Source organism: Rhinatrema bivittatum, chromosome 3 (assembly GCF_901001135.1).
Source record: "Rhinatrema bivittatum chromosome 3, aRhiBiv1.1, whole genome shotgun sequence".
Classification (NCBI taxonomy): Eukaryota; Metazoa; Chordata; class Amphibia; order Gymnophiona; family Rhinatrematidae; genus Rhinatrema; species Rhinatrema bivittatum.
The window spans coordinates 426,513,129-426,531,493 of NC_042617.1; the positions used below are offsets into that span (position 1 = coordinate 426,513,129).

At 43.6% G+C, this 18,365-nt stretch overlaps 1 protein-coding gene across 1 annotated transcript in view; it reads right to left on the reverse strand.

The window, feature by feature from the left end:
- Positions 1-5,513: 5,513 nt before the first annotated feature.
- DLGAP2 (DLG associated protein 2) overlaps positions 5,514-18,365 on the reverse strand; it is a 511,962-nt gene continuing 499,110 nt past the window's right edge. Inside the window, exon 10 of the mRNA XM_029595762.1 lies at positions 5,514-5,879. Coding sequence (XP_029451622.1) covers positions 5,661-5,879 — 219 coding nt within the window. The 3' untranslated portion in view covers positions 5,514-5,660. The remainder of the gene's footprint in view (positions 5,880-18,365) is intronic.

Sequence of the window (18,365 nt, forward strand, 5' to 3'; positions counted from 1 at the left end):
TAAAAAGCATAACAGCATAGTCTTATATGGGCCTATTTACTACAGGATTTTTCCCATTTCGTATATGTGGGAAAATGCTTACTGGATAGGGCTCTGTTTGTGTCAGTCAATCATATCATTAGATGACTGCCCTTTATTTATTGCTAATCAGAAAGAAAACTGAACACAAATAGAAACTCAGCCACAGTGTTTTCACAAAAGAGCATAAGAAACTATAATTTTATGAAGCCTGACTAGATTTGCTAAGGTTTCTAATACTGTCTAATAAAAAAAATAGCACAGGGCCATCAGTTAGTGACAAGATAGTAGTTTTCTGCTTACAGAACAAGTTTGATTTAGCATTTACTTTTTGTTAAAAAAAGAAAAAAAAGCCTCAAGCCTTGGTTTTGTCTCTAGTTTTATAGTGCAAGTGCCTGGCATTTCATTGCTGTTATCTGGAAAGTATCTCCTAGGGAAGGAACACACTGAACTTTGATAAATTGCTCTTGCTCTAGGACTCTATTTCATTTCACAAAGCGTCCAAGGACACTCGGTCAATCAGAATTCCTGACGGTCTGGCACACCCCCTGCTTTGTATTCCATGTGGAGTTCTGCTGTAGAACAGTGACTTGCCAATGGACTAGCCCTCTGTACAAGAGCAAGGGGAAATCAAAGGAAACGGATACAAATCTGCAGGCGTTAAAAAATTCTCTCTTTCATGGTATAAGTGTCATCAAGCGGTGCTGTTTGATTTATTTAATTTATATTCTGCTTTTCAGGTACTTCAAAGCAGATTACATTCAGGTGCTGTAGGTATTTATCCCAAGAGGGCTTACAATCTAAGGGTCTGATTTACTAAGGCTTTTCTCACATTCGAGTGCATTTTAAAACCCCTGCTTGCGCCAAAAGCGGGAAATGCGCACACAGGTCAGGCCAGTGCGTGCCGAGCGGATTTTAAAAGCCATCCGAGAATGCGTGGATGTACGCCAATAAAATTTTTTTTTTTAAAAAGGGGCAGGGCGTGGGCATGGCCTGGGTGGGGCATAGGTGTTCCTGGATTTCTCAATGAAACGAGCACGTGAGCAGGGTTTTAAAGGTCGGGGTTAACAAGGTAAAAGAGAGGCTATTTAATTTGGGGCTTAGGAAGTCCTATCTCTTATCTGGCCGAACTGAGAAAACTGATAATTGCATTGGCCTGCGTGGCTACTAAAATCCCCCCCACTTATTTGGTAGAAGTGGCATTTGCATGCATAGGCGTGTGCCTACTTAACATTGCGCACACATGTGCTGGTGTACAGCTCATTTTATACCATGCACACATATATATATATATGTGTATGTTATAAAACGGCTGCATCCTTGGGCACGAGCCGGCAAACGAGCACACATGTGCGCCCGATTCAAAGTAACTGCCATTTTGTGTATATGGGAAAATTGCTTAGTAAATCCGGCCCTAGGTTTGTATTTGAGGCAATGGAGGGTGAAGTGACCTGCCCAAAGTCATAAGGAGAGGGAGCAGGATTTGAACCCTAGCTTACAGCCCACTGCTCTAACCACTAGACTATTCCTTGATCTGGTCAGTTTTGTATTGCATGTTAAGATTATGTTTCTTATATCATAAGAGATTTCATATCTCTTCTATTAACTGATGTAGCTTCTATTAACTTATGTAAGTAAAATTTACTGCACCTGAGAACTCTAAAATACAGAATAAATAAAGGCTCAAATAGATGGTCTACTTCTTATCTTGTTAACTACTCTAATTTTTCTGAAGTATAATAATAGTATATAGACAAATACTTTGATTCTTTCCTAAGCATCTTTGAATTTCAGTTCTATTTATAAAGTTTACTGACAACTAAAAATGCTTTTTTGTCATTCTCTTGGGGAAAAAAAGGTATCCTCAAATGTTCATTAACTTAAAGACACTACACATGGAAACAAGCTTCACATAAATAAAATGTACACACAAGTCTAGTTCTTAGGCATGATGGGCTATTTTTTTTTTTTTTTTTTTTACTTAAATGCAGGAGGCATGTTTATTATACTTGTGTTCTATGGAGAGCAAACAGAATTCTCTTGGAGTGTTCCCTCCATTTACAGATCATCCCGCAGGCAGCCTGAGCACGTGTTCAAGACTATAGAAAGTACTTTACAATCACAGGGAATACAACTCTCTAGGCCCAATCCAGAAAAATAGATTGGGTCCCACAGAGTGACTTTTAGGGGCATGCAAGTCCCTAACGTTTCCTAAGAATTTTGCTTGGACACCTACAATGATGCCTCTGTCCAGACTGAGCTTGATAAGAATAGTTAGAGAAGATCATGTTGTACCTGGGAGGGTATGAGGAGCTCATTCATTTGCATTGAATGTTTAATTGATCTTAGCTTTCCTGTTATGTCCATGTGATATTATAAGTTACTGGATTCTTTCCTACAGTGCTTCAGCACCTCCTTTCCTGTTCTGTGCTAGTATTGAATGCTTGCTTGAAACCGTTATTGATTGTTATTTTTGTGGGCTGAAAGAGCTGTGTGGCATGACCTTATCAGAGGCTAATCAAGTATCCACATCTTGAGGCAGTGATTTAGACTGCGTCAATGTGATTGATTTGCAACACAAGTATTATAAACGTTTTTTTTTTATTTTTTAGCTAATTAAATATACAATACATAAATAAACATGGCTTCTTTTTCTGCCTTCATTGATACAGTGTTATCTATGCAAGATCTGGAATATATTGCACTTAAAAAACATAATGTGCACCGATAACATTTTATCATTAGCAGCAGGCATCTGATATATTGATAAATATTTTTCTTTGGACCAGACGAGGAACTAGTAAGAACTGTATGTATCCGAAGAAGAATATTTAAGATATCATATTAAATACATGAACACTGTCAAATTTAGTAGCATTTGATGTGTTGACAGCCTGCATTTTGACTGGTTTAGCAACCGAACAGAAGAATTAGGATACCAAAAATCTCTTAACATTCAATGTCAAATTAACATCTTTATGAATGGGTTCGAGAAAATGCTGTAAAATGAGTTATCAAAGTTCTGCTAAATGGCTGCATTCAATTTTTCAACTTTAAGGTTCCAGGACATTAGGTGAACTGTATCAGCTGCCATACTCTGTATCAGTAAGTCTATTTTGGATTTCCTACATTTAGACGAGATTCCTCCCTCCCTTGGCTCTATAAGAATGTCTAATTAGCAGCTCAACCAGTAATAAAACATGACTTTTTCAGACTAAAGTGCCATCACCAGCAAATGCATATGTATTCAAAAGAGTACACATAAGCAGCATGAAAGTTATACGTTAGCCAGGTTCCAGGTCTTTTCTTGGAAAATGCTTTTCCAGTACCTTAGTCTGTGTTGCAATGTATGCAACATCATTTTAAGGATGGATTTTTGCATCGATTTTGAAGTCTATACATTCCTTGTATTTAATTTAAATTTTTTTTTTGCTTCCAAATATAGCTTAAGGCTGTGTAAGGTGTGCAGCGGACATGGAGTGGTACAGAGCTGTGCCTCAAAGCAGAAGTTGGGGGTTAAATTTATTGAAATCATGATTTTATTCCCCCCCTCCCCCCAAATTAATAGAATTTGACATGTAATTTAAGAAATATGATAGAAAACTGTAACCTCTGGCACAGGGAGGGTAATCTTCAATCATTTCTGTGGGTTTTACCGCTGGAAATGGTCCCGCCTGTCTGCGGGTAAAAGTGTGTGCATTGTTCCACAACACACAAACCTTTGCTCGCATGCTGCAGGGATGATCTCGAGGGTTAGGTTGGGGAGACAAAAAAAACCAAAAACAAAACGTTTCAAACCTGCGGGCAGTGTTTTGCCTGGGAAAAAACAACCCCAGAAGAAACAGGCACAAATCTTTTATGTTTCCTTTCTCCCAAGGCCCATAGATTTTCTTTGATTATTAGTGCAAACCCCATGAGTACGCACTTTGCAGGGGGGTTTCTGAATGATACAGCAGGTTGCAGGATACGCTCCATGGATATTTAAAGTGCTCATCAAGGTGAAGAACTAGAAGTGCTGGAGCACAATTAGGTAGATCTTTCGCACATGGCCCCTTCATTAAATTAAGTAAATAAAAGGTGTTGGATGGAAACACCTGCCTCATACTTCCAGGATAATCAGACTACTCACAGCTGGGTCTCTGAGCACAATGTAGAGCCTAAGGCTTTATTCCTCACTCGTTGTGCAGGAGAAAACAAAAGGCTTAGTAAATCAGACCCTTAGTTATCTTCCTCAGAAAAGTTTTAAGATCTGCTAAAATGGTCAACTGGTGGGGATTGGGGGTCATCTAAACTGATTTAAAAAAAACGTTTAAGGCCTTTGGATTGGAGTGCACTGGTCCCTTCTTTTATTTTCCCCCAGAAGTTAATCAGTAGTTTGAAATAACATTATTTTGGCATTCTGTGTCTTGCTAAGCCTTAAATCATTCCAAGTCTGATACTAGCAAGTATGCTATTCTTCCCTTAGCTGATAGTGCATAGGAAAAAGATCTCTGAAAAAAATACAAATGTTAAACCACATTTCACCTTTACTATACCTTAAAATAACCATTTAAACTAAGATATACTTACCACTTACATTCATAATTCTTAAACCAATTACAATATCACAACTGGTATTTTAAACAAGCAAACATTCATTTTTTGTCAAGGATACCCTAATAACTGAACTGATACAGCATTGCATGAGTTTTAAACAATATGTATAATAGTTATAACCCTTAAAACAAAGGAATGGCTGAAAATAAATTGCACATGTAGGATGAACTAAAATGTAGAAAACCCAGAAATAAATGTTCTATTAGGAGTAAGTATAACTTTTTTGTTTTACACGTCTTGCTACAGAAAATCTGACTTTTTAAGGCATCCGTTATCCTTTCTCCCATTTCTCGAGCCCTCTTGCATTGAGATTACACATGCATTTTTTTTTTGTGTATTTCCAGCAAACATTTCGTCAATGGATATTCTCAAAGGAAACAGACTTGTATTCTTCTAAGTTTCTGAGAAATGCACTGGAATTTCACTGACTGGTGATTTCTATTCAGATCCGTAGACTTGACATGGCATGCGAGACCTCAAATTCTTTTGCAGGAACAAAGGTAAGTAGCATGGCAGAGAGTGCATGGGGCAGCGTTCTAGCTGGATTCAAGGAAAAGAAACTGGAGGTCAGAGAAACCAATGGGTTCTTCCTTTTCTGCACGTCAAGTTTGTAGCACCTTCTACTTGGAATAGCTAATGCCTCTAGTGAATGGCGAGATGCACCCATTGAGTCTGTTATTCTTATTCCTAATTGTCACACGATTTATAAAAATATAAATAACCAAAAAACTGAGCTGGGTTACATCTCCAGAGGTGTTTCTTGTTGTCCTCTGAGAACTTATTGGATGTCGAGTCTCAACAATCCCTATCCAGTGTCGCTGATCGTAGGTCAGACACTAAATACAAAAAGAAGTAGTTCTTAGAATGAGCTCTACAAACTCTGAGGAAACCAGAAGCATTCCACTGAGCTTAGGGCATGAAGAACACAACAGCAAGGGCATATTCAGTGGAGAGAGAATGAGACCAAAATTACCAGATGAGTGACAAACTGTACAAGCGTGTGTGTTTTTTTTTGTTTAAAAAGGACCAGCTGAGACCTCCTGTCTTTAGAGCCTGGTCTGCGCCTCTGGGATATATATCTCGATGCTGTCTGCACGCTCTGTGGTGGAGTTCTGCCGAAAGGATGCAGCTCTCTTTGCAGCCATTAGCCGTCTTCTGGCCTCTTGGCGTTGCCTATCAGGTAGGTCTAGAGACCTTTCTCTTGTAATGGGGAGTTTCCCTTTTGGGGGCTTCTTTGGTACTGGAGGGGGAACCTTCTTTTCATCCTAGAAAATGATATAAATAGGTCAGAGCTGAATTCGTATGAAAGCGAATGTAATCAGGCATTTTAACGTCTGAGGTTCAGAATATACTTTTTTTTTTAAATCAAATAAATACACTGGATGGTATTGAGATGCTCTGGCATCCCAGGTAGAATGTCAGTTTGGTTCCATCCCAATTAAACAGAAATGATTTATCATTTATTATTTTCCACATGTTTGTATAAAATGAAATTTATATGATAAAAGAAACACAGAGGATAATGGCAGATAAGGACAGTAAGGTGCATCTAGTCTGGCCAGCTTGCTACGTGTTACAATGCCATGGCTTTCGCTTCAGTTCTTATCAACTGAGGATCCTCTATTAAATCAATATATTTAGAAACTGAGGTACTTAACTGGTTTTTCGCATAAAGGGGGCTTTGCATAAAATTTAGCACAAAATGCTCAGATATATGCAAAAATGCTAAAAATGTGATGTTTTATGCTATTTTTCAAGGTAAGTCCCTTTTTGTGAAAAACTTTAGCCATAGCTGGCTTCACAACAGTAAACTTTCACATGTGGACCGCTTCGCACATAAATGTATTCAAATCTCCTTATTAATGAATTGCTACAATGAAAAATCATGCAAAGCAGCTCATTAATGTGGAACTTTGGAAAAAATAGCTATGCCAACAATTCTTTGCAGGCCCGTCTTCACAAAAAGGATAACACCTGAATGAGCATTATTTATTTATTTATTTGATTTATATTCCACTTTTTGACACTTCAAAACAGATTGCATTCAGCTACTGCAGGTATTTCCCTATCCCCCGAGGGCATGCAATCTAAGTTGTTAGTTTAGCTGTCGGCCTGGGGAGTGGTGTTTTGTACGCAACAGCTCACAGTGTTAAAGGGCCTGCATGATCTACGTGAAGCCAACACCCCTACATGAATCATAAATTCCTTGGGGATCAGGTGGACTACCCCTCATGGACCATAAGTGTATAAAAAAATATCACATAGGAAGCCCCACTCCCTTGTTCCCCAAAATACATCTAAATTTCCATTTAGAGCTCCCCCATCCCTGTTCCACTGAAATCTTACCCCATCAAAGGGGTAACCTTCTGATGGAAAGAGTGATCCACATTTGCTCCTATCCTGTCAGTGCTAGCTTTCAAAATGGTGTTGGTTAACCCCATGAGCTCCCTTGCAGATGGGGATAGCTCCTGCACCTAAATACCACCCTAGGCAGACAAAGGAGGTGGTGGGGAGCAATACAGTGGCCCCCCAATGGAAATGTAAGGTATTTACATTTAAGGATTTAAGGGGGCAGGGCTACTTCAGGGACATTTTTTAATACATTTATGTGCCTCGAAGTACTCTGGGTTTGACCAATGGAGGTATTCACATGGACATCTGGAGGGAGGCGGGCTTCAAATGGGCTGCTCGGCCCCTTTAACGCCATGAGCCAGTGTGTGCGAAGCACCGCTTTCCCAGGTCTGTATTGCATATTGACATGAACGGGAAAGCATGACGTTCCTGACCATGGCAACGTGCAAAATATTTCTCAAGAAAGTTTGCTACAGATGCTAATGAGTGCCGAACTCATTACCGTCAATAGCTCGAGGCTTGGCTGCACATTTTACTTTCTTACGGGCCGATACAGTACAGTGCGCTGCGACGGAGCGCACTGTTAACTCGCCATTGGACGCGTGTTTTCCCTTACCCCTTATTCAGCAAGGGGCCGAAAATGCGCGTCCAATCCCCCGAAGCTAATAGCGCCCGCAACATGCAAATGCATGTTGATGGCCCTATTAGGTATTCCCACGCGATTCAGAAAACAAAATGTGCAGCCAAGCCGCACATTTTCTTTCAGAAATTAGCGCCTACCCAAAGGTCGGCGCTAATTTCTTAGGGCACCGGGAAAGTGCACAGAAAAGCAGTAAAAACTGCTTTTCTGTGCACCCTCTGACTTAATATCATGGTGATATTGTCGGAGGTCCCAAAACTTTCCAAAAGTAAAAAAAAAAGAATAAAAAATTTAAAGTCGGCCCGCGGCTGTCGGGTCGAAAACCGGACACTCAATTTTGCTGGCATCCAGTTTCCGAGCCCGTGGCTGTCAGTGGGCTGGAGAACCAACGCCGGCAAAATTGAGCGACGGCTGTCAAACCCGCTGACAGCCACCGCTCCGGTCCAAAAGGAGGCGCTAGGGACGCGCTAGTGTCCCTAACGCTTCCTTTTACCTGGTTTTACCGCTGGGCCTAATTAGCATACTGAATCGCACGCACAGGACAGCACGTTAGTGAATCACATGGGAATAACTAATTAGTTTCGGGGGGGTTGGACGCGCGTTTTCGACGCGCTAGCTTTACCCCTTATCTTTAAAGATAAGGATTTTGAAAGATGGCGCCGGCCATCCAGTGCTCCTACCATGTGACAGGTGCCGGCCAATGGCACGGATACCCTGTCACATGGTAAGGGCAAAGGGCCATCGGCACCATTTTTATTAGTGGCAACTGATGGCCCAAGAGCGGGAGATCGCTCCCGGCGTCCCCACTGGACCACCAGGTAATTTTAAAACGTTTTGGGGGGGGGGGTCGGGAGGGTGGGGGAGGCTAAGGGGTCAGTTTTAAAGGGTCGGGGTGGGTTTTTTTTTTTATCGGGCCATCGGCGCCATTTTTATTAGTGGCAGCCGACGGCCCGAGAGGGGGCAATCGGTCCCAGGGCTTCCACTGGACCACCAGGTGATTTTAAAATGTTTTTGGGGGGGTTAGGAGGGTGGGGGAAGATAAGGGATTAGTTTTAAAGGGTCGGGGTGGGTTTAGGGGTTGTTTTGGTGTGCCGGTTTTCCCGCCCTCCCCCCCCAAATAACTCCTGTTAGTGGACACAGACCCGATTAACGATTTTTCACGATAAATCGGGGGAATTTCTATTGTATTGCACACTTTAACGATTTTTGATGATTTAAAAAATATCGGATGATATTTTAAATCGTCAAAAAACGATTCACATCCCTATTGCCTGATACCCTGTGGGAAAATTCTTTTTCAGAGTCTGATCTTTAAATAAGCAATCGCTTAAGTTGTACTTCCACATCATTTAGATGGTCTTAGCTGAGCATCAAACATGTACGTGTAAAGCATCTTGGCAAATAACGTGCATTGTATTCAGTACAGGATTTACTTTATGATTAAAGAATTCCAAAGAAACTCCAGCTAATATAAGCACTAGATTCAGGCAATCCTCTGGAATGTAGTATTCCAGTACAGTACAGTATTACACTGAACAGATAAATGGGTTAGGTAGTTAACCTTCATATAAATGTACCCCAAGCTAGGATTTGTGAGGTCTGGAAGGTTTTTGCACATCATTATTTTAGCATAGTTCTTATGTGGGAAAAACATCAGGTTTTCAATCTGCACAAATCCAGTTTTCTCTATGACTTGAAGAGCAGCGGGAAATCTGCCCTCAAAGGGGCCGATGCAATACAGTGCACTTAACTGAGCGCACTGTATAATCCGCACCCTGACACGGGTTAAATAGGTGCTAATCCACCCCCTAATGCAATAGGGGGATTAGCGCCTATTTAACCTGCATTGGATGTGGAGTGAATGTAATAGCACTCATCACATGCAAATGCAAATGCATGTAAATGAGGCTATTACTCATTCACTCGGCATGCAAAAAAATAAACGTGTGTCTCAGATGCACATTTATCAGCTATTAACGCCTGCCTGGAGCAGGCATTAATAGCTGAAGTAAAAAATTTGGGAACCATTAAGTAAAAAATATTTAAAAAAAATAATTTGGCAGACCGGTCGCGTTAGCAAGGAGGTGCCAAGGTCGCACAAGCGACCCTAGCGCCTCCTTGCTAGCGTGACCCTCTAATTTTGGTATTGCATGGCACCCCCTTGCGGGTGCCATGCGCTCATTAGGAAAGCGGGCGCTGACTTTTCAGCGCCCGCTTTCCACGCTTTATATTGCATCGGCCACTAAGGAAGGTGCCATCCACATGGGAAGTCTTCTGAGGGTAATATAGTCAAATTGTTTCTCCTAGGACAAACATGGGGTGACTTCATCAGATGGAGTCCGGCACAGAAAACTTATATCAAAGTTTCTAGAAACCTTTGATTGGCCCACTGAGGATGCCCAGCATGCCACTATCCATGCGTCCATGCGGGGGTTCCTCTTCAGTCTCTTCTTTTCCGTGAACCTGTCATCTTGCAGTTGTGGAGCTCGTGTTCTTTTTCTTTCGGAATACATTTTTTTCAGCATCTGGTCCCTCTCTATTCTTCCTGATATCTAGTTAGCTGGCGACGAGGTACGTTTTTACCTTCTGTGCGGTCGATTCCCAGTAGCAGTGCCCTTCGGGGGTCGATGGTCATTAACTGCTCGCCGGCTAGTTTTTCCACATGGTGTCATCAGTTTTTCATTGGTGCCCCAGTAGAGATGTGCGTTTGTTTTAAATGAATTAGGCAATTTGAACAAAATTGTCTAATTCATCATGGTTTGGGAGCGCTCAAAAACGAAAGAAATGTTTTCCAAAATTTCGGAAAAATTTGTATTTTGTATTAGTTCGCGCTAATGGGAATTAGCGTGCACTAACTTTAAAATATTAGTGCACACTAACTTGCACTAACACAAAATTTGGGAACCATGAAAAAAAAAAACCCTGAACCACAGAAAAAACATAATTACCTGCGGGGGATCCAAACCGAACCATGAGCCAAAAAAAACCGAAACACATTTCTAGTCCCCAGTGACCTCAGACTATGATACTTATGGATCCGCACAAGGTATGTATCCTTTGCCTGGGGGCATCACATGAAGTTCTGGGGTGTTGTTTTTGTAACCAAATAACCTCTAAGGGCCGGTGCGCCCAATTAGACAAAATGGAGAAGCTGTTCGGGTCCAAGAAGTCCAAACCCTCGACATCAGGTTGGGGGCATTGATGCTGAATGGCCGAGGGGAACAGATGGACATGATCCCTCTGTGTCCACCAGGGCCACCAGTGGAGAGGGTGCTGAGGATCAGCCTTCATTGGTCTCCTCTCACTTGAGGACCTCTGGATTGTCTCCTTCTCCCTCTGCTTTGCGGAAAGACTGGGTCAAGCACCTTGGGAAGCCCAGGAAGCATCATCACCTTTCTCCATCCTCACACAGTGCCGGGCTCAGGTTGGCACCAGCTCCTAAAGTGACCCCGTGGCAAGGAGGTATCACCCTCCATCAATGCTGGGGTCGGGGCATTCCCCACTGATTCTGGTGTCATGCACCAATATCCCTCGGTGCTCCGAGGGAGATTTGGCTATGCTTCCTCCTCCTCAGGCTGTCTTGTCATCAGCAGTCTTCAAGGAGGAGTTGGAGTGAATGGTGCAGATGGCAGTTGTTCGAGCCCTTCAGGGCACTGAGCCGCCTGCCCCATCGGTGCCTCCACCGGTGCCGGTGCCTGCACCTTCAATGTTGGCGCCACTGCTGGATCGCCTCAATATTCTTCTTAGCATTCTCCCCACACAGCTGTTGCCGGTGTCCAGGGTGCCGTCGATGCCCCTATGGCCACTGGTGTCTTCTCCGGATACTATCCCAATTCTGGGATCCTTTGAGGAGGAAGGGCCTTTGAGGCCGGAGAGGCCATCAAGACTCTTGATTCCAAGGCTAGCATTGCCTGGTCCAGTTCTAGGTCCTTTGGAGCCCTCCATGCCCTCAGTGCCCACGGTGCCCAAGCTGCTGGGTCTGGCAAGACCCTCCTTATGGGTGTCTCCGGGTGATCTTAGTGAAGATGATGCCCCTGATAACCCATGGGGGATGATACTTTTGACTCTTCTTCGGATGACTCTGGTGATCTCCCCTCGGACCCATCCCCTCCGGAGGAACAGCGTTGGTCCCTGCCTGAGGACTTAACCTTTGCTGGTTTTGTGCAGGCTATGGCTGAAGCCATCCTGTTCTAGCTTTTCATGGAGGAGGATGCCAGACACAAGATGCTGGAGGTTCTCCAATTTGTGGATGTTCCAAAGGAAGTGGTGGCTGTTCCCATCCATGAGATTTTCAAGGTGTTGCTCCTTAGGATTTGGGAACACCCCATCTCCATGCCTCCAGTGAACAGGAAGGCCAATGCAGTATACTTAGTACAGCATATTACAGGGTTTGAGACGTGTCAACTGCTACACCATCAGTTGTGGTGGAGTCTGCCCTTAAGAAGGCCAAGTGCTTTTGCACCCATACCTCCGCTCCTTCAGGGTGGGAACACAGGGTACTGGATGTGTTGGATAGGAAGGTGTTTATTTATTTATTTGTTGATTTTATGTTTCAGGAGGCCATGCTGATTGCCTATATTGTCTCCTACCAGCTTTATATGAAGCAGTATTCTCAGAATCTCTGGAAGCAGATTCAGGAACTGACTGAGCACCTGCCCCAGCAGCAGCAGGATGCTTTTTCAGCAGTCGTCCAGCAGGGTCTTGAATGTTGCAAGCATGAGAAGAGGTTCACCTATGATGCTTTTGAGATGGTGGTGAGGGTAGCGGTTGCGGAAATTGGTGCCTGCCGGATGGTCTGGTTAGGCCTCAAATCTCTGACCAGAGGTGCAGGAGAGGCTTGTGTACCTGCCGTGTTCTGGTGAAAACGTCTTTGGTGACAAAGTAAGGGATGCTGTGGCTCAGTTAAAGACTCATTATGAGACCCTGCAGCATCTCTCGGCCAGTACATCGGACCTACTGTTCTCGACTAGGAAGTTCTCGCATCATGGCCCGAGGAGGCCCTTCTACCACCAGAGGAAATGCTACCCTCCCGCTTCTCATATCTGGTCCCAGTGGGTGAGTTCTATAGCCCACCCTAAATAGCAGTGGGCCCCCAGGCCTCAGCCTGCGTCCCAGGCAAGCCCAGCAACAAGGTTTTTGACTGGCTGAGAGAGAGCATAAGCCAACTACCTGTACCCTTGCCGCATGGCCATCTGATCTGAGATTGGCTATGGTTCTTCCTGGATCGTTAGCTCAGTATTACCTCGGACCAGTGGGTTCTCTCCATCGTTCACCGAGGGTATAGGCTGAACTTCCTAGGTGTCCCTCCGGATGCTCCCATGTGCCCCTCTTGGGGTCAGTCACTGCATCAGGAATTACTGGTGGCAGAGCTCGCCGCCCTCTTAGTGGCCAGAGCCATTGAGCCCATTTCGCTGAAATGGGCTCAATGGCTCTTTCCCCTCCTACGCAGAGGAGATTGGCTTTGCTCCCTTGATCTAAAAGATGCCTACACCCACATTGAGATCTTCCATGGTCACAGGGAGTATCTCCGGTTTGTGGTGGGCACAGGGGCAGCTCAAGGCAATCTGCTACCTGAGGCGAAGGATGAAATGGTGCTCCTCCATGGCCCGGTGGAAGTGAAATCTTTGACGGCCAGGGCAGGGGGAAGGCAGTGAAGGGTGAAGTGACTTGTCCAAGGTCACAAGGAATGGCAATAGGATTTGAATCCTGGCTTCCCTCTTTGCAGCCCACTGCTCTAACCACTCAGTTTTTGGGCCTGATATTTTTTTGTTCTCAATCTTCGGCATCCGCATAAGGGGGTGCCAGAGAAATGTTTAATGGGGTGGGGCAGTCTTTGGACATCCCACCCCCTGGGTCTAGAAATAGAACTCCATTCCCTATTGCCTGCCTCCCACCCTTCTCCAGAATCTGCCCCCTGGGGGTGTGAGAGGTTGGTGAATGGTGGGAGTCTGTGTGTGTTTGACACACTCTCTCTTAGGGCTGATACAAGGGTATTAGAAGTCTTAGAGAAACCCTGTAGCCTTTCATTCCCCCTTCCCTTCCCTCCCCACATAATTAAAATTTTTGTATTCTTTCCCATTTTAAAATGTCTTTATTTATTTTATTTATTTATTTAAGGTTTTTATATACCGGCAATCATGAGAACATATCTTGCTGGTTTACATGAAACGGGAGTGCATTAAATATATCAAACTAGAACTGAGGTGACCAAAGGTACAGTTACAATTAACAAGGGTAGCAAAACTTGGTGAAGAGGAAGAAATAGGAAAGAATAAAATGGTTAAACGATATACAAGTCAAATTACAAGTTATGTGTAAATGGCATGATTAATGGCTGGATGTTTTAGAGGAGTCCTTGGATTGTGTCCTTGGATTGTGTCATTAAATTGTGTCTGGGAAAGCTTGCTTGAATAACCAAGTCTTAAGTCTTTTCCTAAAAGTTAGGAGGCAGGGTTCTAGTCTGAGATCTGTGGGTAAGGAATTCCACAGAAGGGGGCCAGCTGTGGAGGTGGCGCGATCTCTTAGGGTAATGTGTCTAGTCGATTTCGCAGGGGGAACTTGGAGTGTGCCTCTATAAACATCTCTGGTAGGTCTTGTCGAGTTGTATACTTGGAGAGGGAATTGAAGATCGAGGGAAGTGCATTGATGTATAGTTTTGAAAATGATACATATGGCTTTGTACATGATTCGGAAGTATACGGGTAGCCAATGTAGCTCTTTCAGGATGGGTGCTATGTGGTCTCTTTTTCTTGTGCCTGTTAGTAGTCGGGCTGCTGAATTTTGCACCATCTGTAATGGTTTGGAATAGGAAGAAGGCAGACCTAGCAATAGGGAATTGCAATAGTCTAATTTTGAAAAAATGACTGCCTGGATGATCGTTCTGAAGTCTTGAGCATGGAAGAGAGGTCTTATCCTTTTCAAAACCTGGAGTTTAAAGAAGCAGTCTTTGGTTGTTTTGTTGATGTGTGCCTTGAAGTTTAGCCGGTTGTCCAATAACACTCCTAAGTCTCTAACTTGTGTGGTATGTAGGTTGGTAGGAAGAGCAATGTTAGGTGTATTGTTCTCAGGAGAGATGAGTAGGATTTCTGTCTTGGAGGAATTTAAGATGAGGTGAAGGCTGTTGAGTAGTTGTTTGATTTTTTGGTGGCATGATTCCCAGTAGTCAAGAGTTTTAGAGTATGAGTCTTTGATGGGGATGATGATTTGAATATCATCTGCGTATAGGAAGTACTTTAGATTGAGGTCAGTGAGAAGTTGGCAGAGAGGAAGCAGGTAAATATTGAATAGAGTCGGAGATAATGAAGAACCTTGTGGGACTCCTATGGTCGAGTCAAATCTTGAGGATTCTTTGTTTTGGAGTTTAACTTTGTAACCTCTGTTATTGAGAAAGGTTTTGAACCAAGATAGGACGGTGCCGCAGATTCCTATGGACGACAACTGGTTTAGGAGGATGGCATGGTTGACAGTGTCGAACGCTGCGGATAGGTCTAACAAGATCAATAGGAAAGAGTTTCCTTTGTCGAGGCCCAGTAAGATATGGTCTGTCAGCGAGGTGAGGAGGGATTCTGTGCCTCGATTTTTTCGGAAGCCGTGTTGTGGGGTGAAGAGAAGATTGTTGTCTTCGATGAAATCTGAGAGTTGAGAGTTCACTAGTTTTTCCATGATCTTGGCGATGAATGGGAGGTTAGCTATGGGGCGGAAATTGTTAGTGTCCTTCGGGTCTAGGTTAGGTTTCTTTAGGAGCGGTGAGATTGAGGCCATTTTGAGATCATCTGGGAAGGTTCCTTGGGCTAGAGAGCAGTTGATGATATTTTTCAATGAGGTGGCTATTGTGTCTGGAACAGATAGAAGTAGTTTGGAGGGGATGTGGTCTGCAGGATGAGACGAAGGTTTCATTCTTCTCAGGATGGTTTGTATTTCCGTGGAAGAGACGGGTTCAAAGGTGTTTAAGCTGACGTTTTTGTGGGCAGGTTGTTGATATGTCTGGAGGTCGGCTGTATTGTAAGGCAGTTGTGTTAGGAGATTGGTGATTTTATCTTGGAAAAACTGAGCGAGTTCTTCCGCTTTGGGTTGTGCCATGTTGCCGGGGATTTCTCGCGGAATGGTTTGAGTGAGGCTGGAGACATAAGCGAAGAGGGCTTTGGCGTCAAAGACCAGGTTGTGAATCTTAGAAGCATAATAGTCTTTTTTTGATTTTGAAGTGAGGGATTTGTACTGGTATAGTGTGGATTTGTATTAACTTCTTAACTTCTCCAACCTAAAAAACCTTCTTAACTTCTCCAACCTAAAAAAGAAAATTTAATTAACCTTCTTAACTAAACCTAAAAAAACTTAAAAAACCTAAAAAAAAACCAACCTAAAAAAAAAAAAAAACCTAAAAAAAAAACCAACCTAAAAAAGAAAATTTAATTAACCTTCTTAACTTCTCCAACCTAAAAAAGAAAATTGCATATGGAAAATAGACATTCAAAGTACAATCTTCTGAAGTAAAAATATCACTTACAACAACATATATATTATGTAGGCATACATTGCAAATCCCGCCCCCCCCCAGCACACACTTTCAATAATAATAGTTTAATAGGCTTAATAAAATACCTTTTTCATAATAATCAAGGCAGTTTACTGATACCCTAATACTGGTACCCATTTGGTATTAGGCCTATGGTAAAGTGCACTGGGTGTGGACTTGGCCCACAGAAATCCAGGAATAAACTGAACTACAATTCCAATATAGTAAGCCTTCCATATCATAACTGCCAGCACTCAACTTATGAAAAAGCCATACTGCAAATATTGATTCAAGCCCTAAATTCTAATACACTTCCTATTAGGAAAACAGATAGTTGTAAATCCCTACACAGAAACTACATGCTAGCAGAACACCTAAAGCCTCAGTCACACAAGCAGAACAGAGATAGACTCTCACCAAATACAGAATAAAGAGACCATAAAATATAAATTGAAACGTGCAGACAAAAACTGAACTGGAAATCACAAAAGCCAAACTCCATAAGCAATGCAAACACAATCAAGAAATATAAAATATTAAACCTACCAATAAAAAGAGTGTCAAGTCTGCTAATACATTCAGCCAATTAAAAACACACATAAAAATGTTTAAAATAAAACAAACACTAATAAAATATTTCAAAACAGCAGATACAGCACATCCAATAATTAAAACTAACAAGGATAAACAAAAACGTCCCCCACTCTCCATACCTGAAAACTTTAGATTTCCAGTCCACCTGAGATTGTCGTAGATTGGAGGAAGCTGCACAAACTTTAACCTCTTTCATACACATATTGTATAGGTACTCTCACACACGCACACACACAAATACTCATATACAAACAGAAAAATCCTCTCATACACACCCATACATATACATACCTCACTTCCACTACCCTCTCTTACACACACACACCCCATCCCCACCACCCTTTCATATACACATACACAGATTACCCACCACCCTCTCATACATATAAACACACCCACCACCCAACCACCCTTTCATACACACACACACCCACTACCCTCTCATACACCCCCCCCCCCACCATCCTCTCATATACACACACATCCCCACCACCCCACCACTCTTTCATACATACATATACCACCTCCACCACACTCTCATACACACACATATCCCACCTCGATCCCTGGGATTCTGGGCTGCAGCCACCGCACTGCCTGCTGTCTCTCAGCCATGCTGCACTCTTTCACCTATGCTAGCACCGCCGCAGGACCTTTCTTTTGCTGGCAGAGAGAAACCTTGCCAGCATGTCACAATGCCGCGCCACCGTGGGATGCCAGGACCTATCCTTTGCTGGCAGGGAGAAACCCTCCCAGCACGTCCAAATGCCATGCTGCAGTGGGATGCCGGGACCTATCTTTTGCTGGCAGAGAGTGGAAACCCTGCTAGCACATTACAATTCCGCACCACCGTGGGATGCCGGGACCTTTCTTTTGCTGGCAGGGAGTGGAAACCCAGCCAGCATGTTGCTGCTCCGTGCCGCCAGTCCTGCTGCCAGAATTTGCCTGCATGAAGGTGAGGCGGTTGCTTCAGGCAGCAAGATTTTGAGGTGGCAACCCTGCCTCATTATAGAACTGCCTCTGGGTGGGTGGGCAGCACTTTCAGTACAGGGTCCTGCCATTCGGCCTAGCTTCAGCCTCATGTATCTTCACCAAGTGCCTGGCTATAGTGGATGTGTACCTCTGCAGGTTGGGAGTGCAGGTATTTCCCTACCTGGACGATTGGCTGGTCAAAAGCCCCACCCAAGAAGGAGGGGTATGGTCTCTCCTCTTTACCATTCGGATGTTAGAGTCTCTGGGGTTTATCATCAACTACCCAAAGTCCCAGTTCGACCCATCATCTCAGTTGAACTTCATTGGTGCCTTGTTGGGCATGACTCAAGCCCGAGCGTACCTTCCCTGAGATCAGGCACTCACGTTGGTGTCCATTGTAGAAGTGGTCAACAAAGGTAGCAGATTTAGGCTCACCAAATGTTGCAACTCTTGGGACACATGGCCGCGACCATCCATGTCACTCCCTTGGCTTGCTTGCATATGCGCAGAACTCAATGGACTTTGCGGTCCCACTGGCAGCAAGCCACCCAGGACCTCCGTGCCTGCATCCACATTACTCCGCCTCTCCAGGACTCCTTGTCTTGGTGGGAGAGTCTTGCAAATTTGGAGCAGGGAGTGCCCTTTCAAAATCCTCCTACGCAGATTGTGCTCATTACAGAT